The 9,761-nt window shown below is 41.9% G+C and overlaps 1 protein-coding gene across 2 annotated transcripts in view; it reads left to right on the forward strand.

Annotated features, from left to right (window-relative positions):
* The window catches only part of LOC119027239 (monocyte to macrophage differentiation factor 2-like), a 10,147-nt gene extending 2,051 nt beyond the window's left edge, over window positions 1-8,096 (forward strand). The window contains exons 1-7 of one of the 2 annotated variants that reach the window (XM_037112252.1): window positions 245-636; window positions 2,642-2,723; window positions 2,973-3,133; window positions 3,257-3,331; window positions 3,432-3,533; window positions 3,857-3,926; window positions 4,049-4,252. In XM_037112252.1, coding sequence (XP_036968147.1) covers window positions 629-636; window positions 2,642-2,723; window positions 2,973-3,133; window positions 3,257-3,331; window positions 3,432-3,533; window positions 3,857-3,926; window positions 4,049-4,252 — 702 coding nt within the window. In that variant the 5' untranslated portion in view covers window positions 245-628. Of the gene's footprint in view, window positions 1-244; window positions 637-2,641; window positions 2,724-2,972; window positions 3,134-3,256; window positions 3,332-3,431; window positions 3,534-3,856; window positions 3,927-4,048 lie in introns of those variants that run through there. The other variant, XM_037112242.1, reaches the window with a different exon arrangement.
* Window positions 8,097-9,761: the final 1,665 nt, after the last annotated feature.

The raw sequence follows: 9,761 nt of genomic DNA on the forward strand, positions 1-9,761 counted from the left end.
ACGAACACAGTGCGTCCTGCTGCTGTACCAGAGGAGCCCTGATGTCTCTGCTCCTCTCCGGCCAGTCACTGTGTCTCTCTGCCTGCTGGCCTCTGGCCTGCTAATTATCAGCCAGCTTGATAAAGTCATTAATGACCCAGCCAAGCCTGCTGGGCCTGGCACTGACACACACACACACACACACACACACACACACACACACACACACACACACACACACACACACTGGGAGAGTCCGTCAGACTGTGCGAGGCCAGCGCTGGACGCGGGGCGAGGGAGCCTCTTTATTTGGGACAGGACGGTGTGTTTCTGGGCTGTGTCAGTTAGTATTAATAACTCTGGATGAGTGTCAGTCTAAAAACAGCTGCTACAGGATCGCTGCAGCGCAATGTCGAAGAAAGAGAAACGAGGGGATGTTAATCTAGAGATCTCTTCTGCATGATTGTCGTTATGTGAGGTGGATTTTGAGCCTTCTTATTGCCACCGCTACTCCGCTTCAGTGTCCTGTGTCTCACGGAGAGATCGGGAGTGTCATGTTCATGATTTAATAAGGTTTGAGCGGACGTGTGGGAGGACAACATCATGTTCTACTGTTTCACACTGTTGCGCAACAACACAGAGAAATAAGATGGACAGGTAAGAGTGATATCACTCGGGACTGAAAAGTTTGTGAGATTCTGTCGTCAGTTTTATCTTCTTCTCCCCTGAGGAGATGGTGGCACATGAATGCACAGCCTCACGTGTGTTTTAATGTGTGTGTGGATGGATGATGCTGCTCGTCTCATCTCTGCTGTCTCTCTCTACTTTCTGCTGAAGGTTTGAAAGAATGAAGCGATCGTCCTCTTCTCAGGGAATTCACATCAATGAATTTTTAATTCGAGTGGTATCCCCTTTGAAGGCTGCTGCTCTCTCATTCTGAGTCCCACCAATCTTAGAACAATGTGTGTGCGTGGGTGAATGTGTGTGTGAGAAAGAGACAACGCTAAATCTAGGTCTCTTATGAAATCGGGCTCTGCAAGATGCAGCATAAAAACAGGGAGGGGTTGTGGTTTGTGAGTGCATGTGTACGTGTGTGTGTGTGTGTGTGTGTGTGTGTGTTGTGTGTGTGCACGGACGTCTTTGTCCATTTGCCTTCCTGCATGTTAATTTAATCATGGCGAAGCAGAGAGGAGACATGCTCTGGGAGCAGGAGAGGGAGATGGAAGAGATGAGCAAAGAGAGATGAAAGAAACGAGGAGGTTTCTGGTGTCGAGAAAAAAAAAAGAAGAAGAAGAAGAAGACAATCCCTGCTCGGAGGTTTCCATGACAACAGTGACATCACTGACGGAGCTGTTTGTTTGGGTTTTGGTGGAGTCTTTAAAGATCACATCTGAGTCTACATACATATGAGTGTGTGTGTGTGTTTTGTCAGTGTGTGTGTGTGTGTGTGTGAAAATGCGGGCATACCTGCACACGTGAATTGTTTATGAAAGAAATCAGCGGGACGAACCTCCCCAGGTTCAGTCGGTCCGTGGTTACCCACTGTTGCCAGGCAACAGCAGTCATGGCAACAAGTTGAAGCATGATCCAGCGTTGCTAAGCAAGAGGAGGAGAGGATGGGGTGATATTTTATGAGCGCCACCGAGATACAAATGGGTACAAATAATAAAGATGTTCCACATGGTTCGAGGACATTAAAGGGGTGTTTCACTGCCGGTGAGATGGTTTTCTCGCGGAGCTGGGCTGTTTCTACTGCAGAGAGAATAAATACATTGGTGTTACATGACCAGAGAAACAGGGAAATTGGGCTCTGATATTCACTTTTGCTCAAAAGGTAGAAAAAAATAGAATAACGTAACAGAACATCGACACTTCCACTGGTACTGTGAGGTTGGCGGCGCTTGGTTTTCACTTGTCGGGTGTGAAGCAGAAGAGATGATGACCTGGTCACAAACTTTCTCATGTCACAGCTAAACAGCAGTTTCTGAAAACAATTTGGACAAGAATTGTATGCAGCATTGTAACTGTAAAGATTTATTTATTTGATGAGTTTCATGAGCCGCCCGTCTCTTGATCCATCGGTCTGTGGAGACGGGCAAATATAGCAGTACGAACACTGGAACAACAGTCCCAGAGCTGATGTCAGATGACACTACTTTTAAAGGGCAACTCCCAAAAAAAGGGTAAATCCGATAAATTGCCTCGAGTGATGTCACTCAGCGGTCGCAAGTTGCATTGTGGGTATTGTAACCACACGTGTTGACAGTTTAAAAACAAATGTTAAAAATGGGCACATCAAAGCCTTTTTTAATTCTGTGCATTCTTCTTTCTTTTTAAAACCTGGTGCCTACATTACCCACAATGCAATTTAGCCACAGAGTGACATCACTGGAAGCGTTTCATCAGATTACATGCAGCTTCCTCTGGAGCCACAAGAAGGCTTTATACTACTTTTTCACATATGCTCATGTGCTCCCACTGTAGTATGTGAAATTAGTGGAGTTACATCTTGAGGTGGAAATCAATAAATATGTTGTTTGTTTTTGAATTGTTCTTCAGTTTTACTTTCATAGACGTCACACTGTGTCTCATCCATGTAACTGGATGCCAAAGCTTCATTTACATATACAAAGTTCAATCTCTGCATTTCTGATGTTTCCAGGTTTATGAACAACCGCGTTCCTCCCAACAAGAGATACCAGCCCACAGAATATGAGCATGCTGCCAACTGTGCCACGCATGCGGTGAATGCACGCTCACACACACACACACACACACACACACAGACAGACCACAGAAAGTGATGATTAACACGGACACACAGATGAAATGACACACTCGGTGAAACCATGAAATAAATCCAGCTGTATTACATAACGGATAAATGAGCGACACCTCCAGATTACACCTACACCCTGCACTAAATTTCAGTTTATCGTGCACGCCTCTCCGCTCTTATCTCCTGTTTCCTCTCTGTTATGAATTTTATTTAGTTATGGATAATCCCCAGCCTGCTGGGCAGCTCCCTGTTGCACTTCCAGTCGGAGGACAAATGGGAGAAACTGTCAGCCTGGGTGTACGGGGCGGGGCTCAGCTCGCTCTTCATCATCTCCACCCTGTTTCACACTGTGGCCTGGAAGAAGAGCCACCTACGGTACACACACACCACACTGAAAACACCTACACTGAAACACACACATTTCGAAAAGACTTTACATGGTTAAAGGATATAAGAGGTGGTGATTGAGTCATGACGCTGTTTGGTCTCTCTCTTCAGGTCTGTGGAGCACTGTTTCCACATGTGTGACAGGATGGTGATCTATTTCTTCATTGCTGCCTCCTACGCCCCGTGGTAAACAAACTAACAAAGTGCACTATGTATCCGTGGAGAGTGTGTGTGTGTGTGTATATACAGCGACTGTAGTTATTTGTTCCTGTCTGTGCTTCATCAGGCTGAACTTGCGGGAGCTGGGTCCCTGGGCGTGTCACATGCGCTGGTTGGTGTGGGTCATGGCCTCTTTCGGAACCACCTACGTCTTCTTCTTCCATGAGAGGTCAGTTCAGACGAGCGTCGTTCTAACAAGAGAACATAATCTGAGCTCAAAGGTCAATTATACTGTCTTCTTCTAATCCTAAAACTAAACCATAACACTGTTTGACTCATTGTGGGTGGTTTGAAATTGAATGATTCGGCAGAACTTGAGATGTCACCTTTTTATTATATTTCCTTTTCAAAATCTGGTGCCTACATTACCCACAATGCAATTTAGATAACATGCGGTTTCCTCTGGTGCTACAAAAGACTTTAATGTAATAAATTTGTGGCGTTACCTTTAAGTAATCACCTTCCAAGCTTAAATCTCCTTTTCTGCGTCAGGTATAAGCTCATGGAGTTGATCTGCTACACGGTGATGGGAGTGTTTCCTGCCTTGGTCATCCTCTCAATGGTGAGCACTCTCATTTATTCTCCCCTGTTGTCATTGAGGATCTATGGTTTCCTCGTTGTGATGTCTTTACAACTTCTTCTTCTTCTTCTTCTTCTTCTTCTTCTTCTTCTTTCTCTACCCAGCCAGAGCAGTCGGGGCTGTGCGAGCTGCTGGTGGGCGGAGCCTGCTACTGTCTGGGGATGGTCTTTTTCAAAAGCGACGGCATCGTCCCATTCGCTCATGCCATTTGGCACCTGTTTGTAGCGATGGGAGCGGCCATACACTACTACGCCATCTGGAAGTACCTCTACGCCCAGCCGCCCAATCAGGTCCAGACCTCCAGATGACATCACAGGAACTAGCTCGCATGGTCGAGCAACTTCAAGGGGATGATGTGAGCTGTGTCCCAATTCAGGGGCTGCCTCCTTTGAAAAAAACAAACACTGGACCTCCTCCACATTTAGCCTCACAGTAACCAAAACCATGTTGCCTTCAGGTGATCCTTCTCAACTCGTAAAAGTCAAACACGTCCATGTTTATGACCAGGAAGTCGCAGTTGGCCAGCAAACACAACAGTTTTCAGTTCTGGGTGATTATACACTAATGAAAACACAGTTGTGGATATCCTATTCCATTTCTGCTCACGGATCACTCCTCTAAATGCTACACACTGGACCTTTAACATGCTGTGATGAGTTGTCGTATGAGGGCGTTCAGCATGAACCGACAGTGGACATCATGCCTGTCTGCCTTTAGTCACATCCTGCGCTGGTTTTAGTGTGACATCCTGAAACACCCTGACCTCAAATACCTGACACATGATGTGATATTTCCTGACTTTACGAGTTGAGGAGGACAGCTGAATGCATTGATTGTAATAGACATAATAATAATAATAATAATAATAATAATAATAATAATAATAATAATACACCTGTTGTTTTTGCCAAACATGTCAAAATGAAGTGTGGAGACTTTACATCGGGGCAACTTCTCAGCCTCTTGTATTTACTCTGGACTTTAAAGGAAGCAGCCTGTTAGTTGGGATGCAGCTTTTTGTTTTTAACAGTCCGGTTTAGTTCAGTTTCCGGTTATTTTTTTCAGGAATTTTGGTTTCATTCCAATGATCAGGGGTTCAAATACTATTCTTGGAGATTTCTCCCCACGTGGTGCACATCCAGACTCAGTGTTCAGAAGCTGAATTGGAGGCATTGTCTTATTGTCGCGAGGAGGACAATGTTTACAATCAGCTCACTTTACTATCATACTTAGTTTAAGGACATTATTTAAACTTTTATTGTCATCATTAGCAGGAAGCTTTTGTGTTTTTTAACAGTGTTGTACCTTGTATTTGCGTGTAAGTGATTAATGGGGACGGCAATTTTTGAAACTCTGGTTGCAGCCACATCAGATACCTTCACGTCTCGGTGTACATGGATACAAATACTGTTTCTGCAAATGGAGTCTGGTGGCTTCGGCATCTGGCTGTTTCTGGTGAAACAGAAAAAATATCTTATTCTTTCACAAAACCCTTTCCATAATGACTCCTAAAAGGACAACCTGAGCCTGTCAGTGGCAAAAACAAACACTTTGAAGGAGCAATTCCTGAGTTATGGCCAGAATTTGGGCTTAAATCGTCCAAAATATGAACTTACATCATCAGCAGTAACATGTTTTACAATAGGCCCAACACAAGAGGAGATTCAGATAGCCCCCCGTAGGTTTAGCAGGCAGATATCTGCCATCTGTTAGCGTAATAAATGAGGAAAATAAACAAGATACACGATAAAGGAAATGAATAACTCAGACTTAATACTCTATTTTCCTTATTAAACTGGAAAAATCACCATCTGAATCCAAGTCTGTCTCTTTTACTTGTGGTGATCTGAGGTTCCGGTCCAGACAAACTCCACAGAGCCACTAGCTCCACGGCTAGCTGAGCCATGAGCTAATTAGCCAACGGTAGCTAGTCCCCGTTAGTCACTTACACACAAAAAACAGGGTCGAGCTTTAAAAGTACAGAAGTGACGCTTTAACATGCGGTGTCGTTTTGGCTTGATTATATTTAGGAGGTTGAAACATCAGTAATTTACTATTCCAGTTCAGAACGCTAGATAGTGTTATCACTGTTATTGTTATTAGTTGTGCTATCTACACTGTAGGACACTCTATGGTTTAACAGCGGTCGTTCCAGTCGGTGATTTACTGTGATTTCCAAAATCGAGCATGACCGTAGAACCATCTTTTTACGTTGAACATATTCATGGTTTCAGTCTCGGGAGACTTTACCTGTGTGCTTCCACATTTTATCAGGCGCTACACAGTAGATTATCAAGTATAATTACTGAATTCTAATAGTTTACTGTCGTTGATTAGGTTTAGTAAGTGACGATGTCATCAGTACGATTTATACAGTATATATTTATCAATGACGTGCGAGTATGTGTTGACTTCATCTATATTTTCTTCTGATGTACTTATAGTGTCAGCTGATTATCTTCATCATCTTCAGCCTAATGAGTGGGACCCATTTGATAAAGAGTTTATCAAAGCTACATGGTTGAACCTCAGAAAGGGGGGAAACCACGTTACGACTCAGCACTGCCAGACGACTGACTTACTGCCACAACCAATAGCACACTACTACCATAAACATCTCACACTTGAAAGGAAACTGAAGCTATAGTATTGTTGAACAATCCGGCCCAATATTAAGGCATCTCAGGTGTGTGTGTGTGTGTGTGCGTGTGTGTGTTTGTATGTATACTCTCTCTCTGACTCCCATGAATCCGAAGCCTCTTAATCGGCTGAGTCTATGTTTACACGTGAACGCATGTACCTTGAACACATCAGAAGTATATTTGAAATGTGTACGTACTCTTCGTGTTACGCTGTATGTGTCGACACACGGCATGTTGGACAGGCTTGTGTAATGTGACGAAAGTGGCTAGAGGACCAAAAGGTCAAAGTATTCGTAGGTGTAAGGGAAAAAAAAAGAAAAAGAGAGAAAAATCTGCTCCTGTTCGACATCTTCTCTCTGCCGCCTGTCTCTCAGGATTTGGATCATTCGGGCTTAAAGGCCCGTGAAGCCACATTCAAGGACCACTAAAGCAGCTCGGGGTTGTTTCGGCTGCAGCAACGAAAAATCTGCATACAGGATCAAATAGCTGTGAAGCTGCTTTTTCTTTAATGCTGGCACCGCTCCATACAGCTTCACTTGTTTACTCTCACCTCCCTCCCTCTCCCCCAAGTAGGGCAGCAAGCTTTTTTTTTTCTGCAAGCTTTATGTCTGGTGAATATTTCTAAAGTGACCAGACAGGAGAAAAGCTTTATAGCAGATAGAAACTGATGCAGAGGCACGTCGGACGTTATAGCAGCGAATGTGCTCATAGGTTATAATGAGGAATTAGAAAGCATACCTTTGTTGTAAAATAAACACAATCTGCATCAAAATACACTGTGATGAACACTTGAATGTGCAGTAGTTCCTGAGCAGTGGTTCTCAACCCTTTTCCAGTCGTGACCCCCCAACCCCTCCTCCTCCTCCAGCACCGGGTCTTTCAACATGTAACATCCACACAGTGTCGAAATAATTCTGTTTTTTCTCCAGTCAGAACTTCACAAACATACTAAGAATTTGCTGGTGTGGGAAATTTAACATAAAAGAAAAAAGAAGGTAAAAAAGTTAGTGTATACGGTGATACTGAGGAGTAGTAAAAGGCAGTATTGTCGTGATACATGTTGCACTTGATATTGTTAAAGCAGTATTGTATTGGCATTTACAGTACTGCTTTTACAATATCATGTGCGATATTACCTTTAATTGCTTCACCACATCATTCTATATACTTCCTATTCTATTAAGTTTTATTGTAGTTCACCTTTTTCCCTAAAACTATCTGATTGTATTGTTATTGTTGTTGTATTAGGCGCTGTTGTCACCTTCACCTAAATCTAGTCTAAATCCCTAGTCTAAAGTATGTTTTTTATTTTTTTTTATTTTCTCCTGGTGACACAAAATGAGAGCAAGCAAAGGTTTTTGGAAGGAGCAACAAATAATATCATCAAAGTGTTACAGATGAAATACCCACATATTTTAAAAAAAAGGTCGGCTGTGCAGAAACCGTCTCCTTGTGCTGCCCCTGAACACATCCTCGGGTCTTTCATAGTGTTCATTTCTAAAAAACAAAACAAAAAAAAAAAACGTTTTTGCAGTTACGACTTAGCAGCCAGCACATGAATGCATCATTACTCTGCAGGTTCAAAAAGAAAAGTCTTCTAGTGACAGAAAAACACCATAATTCAACCAAATCCAATCGTCACTTTAGATCCACCAACGGTAAAAAAAATATATCTGGATTTAACAAAAACTGTTTTATTACCATTTAGTTTCTTAGCCAACAGTAATTTAATGTCACAACATTTATCGTCGCAGCAAACTGGAGATCCCGTTTGTCACATTTGAAATAAAACGCTTCAGATACACTCTTTAAATTTCTGAGTGCGTTTTAGTATTTGTACCGTAAATGTTTACTTGAGCCTCTGAGAAACACCCAGTGATTGAGAATGTTTGGAGCACTCGGGGGGTGTTAAGGGCTGTGAAAGCCGGTGTTTGGACTCGCTCCACGGGCAGGTTTTGGCGACGGTGAGATGAAGTCTTTGAGGATTTGACGTGTGTCTGTCTTGTGTCTCGTTTCTTCTCTCTGTCTCATTCAGACATACAGTGCCCACCTGACTTTGTATGGAGTTTTATAAAGTCTCCGTGAAGCCTTCATGGACCCTCTGTACATTGTTTATAGACGCTCTGTGATTGTGGAGCTGCTGACTCTGTTCTCAGTGATTATATTATCTCATATTCTTTTTCTCTCTATATTTTTCATTCGGGTTTATTGTGTCCGTGGTGCTTTTGTGCTGTGATAAGCCTATATGATGCCAACAATGCTTTTATCTTTTCTATTTCTCTTGTAATAAAAAAAAAAGTTTTTCATGCAGTGTCTTCATGGACTCCACAATTTTCTTATATTTTCTTAGAAAAACAACTGTTTGTTGAAAGAGACAGCTGAAGGTCAAACCACAGCGGCGTGTGCTAACTAGTTTTAAGTATTAACTAAGATTCAAGATCACATACATAGTTTAAGGTAGCATATAATTAACCATTTATTAGATATGGTTATAAAGGTGCTTTTATTTATTTAATATAATTAACTAGATCAGAAGTTCATTGTGTAGTTTTGGGGAAGAAATCTTAATTAGAAGAAATTTCAGTCCACCAAAACAAACTAAATAAACAAGCTCTCTTTGTTTTCATGACCGAATAAACAAACTGACCTTGAAGGACGACACAGTTTCATGCTTTGTTTATATGTGGCGGACCCTGCCACCTGTCTAGCATCGAACCAGTGTTCTTGGCACCTCATTTTCATCTGAGAACAGCTTGTTTATTCAGTTTTGTGAAGAAATACATATTTCTGAGTTTGTGTTATTGATATGAAAATATGAATATGAAAATTCTGACATTAAATTTTCTTCCCCGTAACTACGTAGTGCCCCTTTAACCAGTCCCATCCCTCAGGCAGATCTTTTAAATGAGAGCTTTTATTCTGTCGTTGCAATTTTGAATCTAAGATGATTAAAAAACGTTTGGCACAAATCACATCTCAGTATCAGCTTGGGGAAGAAATTGTAATCAGAGGAGGAAGATCTTTATTGACATAGTTTGTAAGCCTAAACAAACTAAATAAACAAACTGACTAATTAAAGTATGATCTGATTAGTGTATCTTAGTTTGTATTATTATTATTATTATTAATATATATATTTTTTTACTTTAAAACGGGACTCTCGTTATGTCGCTAC

This window comes from Acanthopagrus latus, chromosome 1 (assembly GCF_904848185.1).
Source record: "Acanthopagrus latus isolate v.2019 chromosome 1, fAcaLat1.1, whole genome shotgun sequence".
NCBI lineage: Eukaryota > Metazoa > Chordata > Actinopteri > Spariformes > Sparidae > Acanthopagrus > Acanthopagrus latus.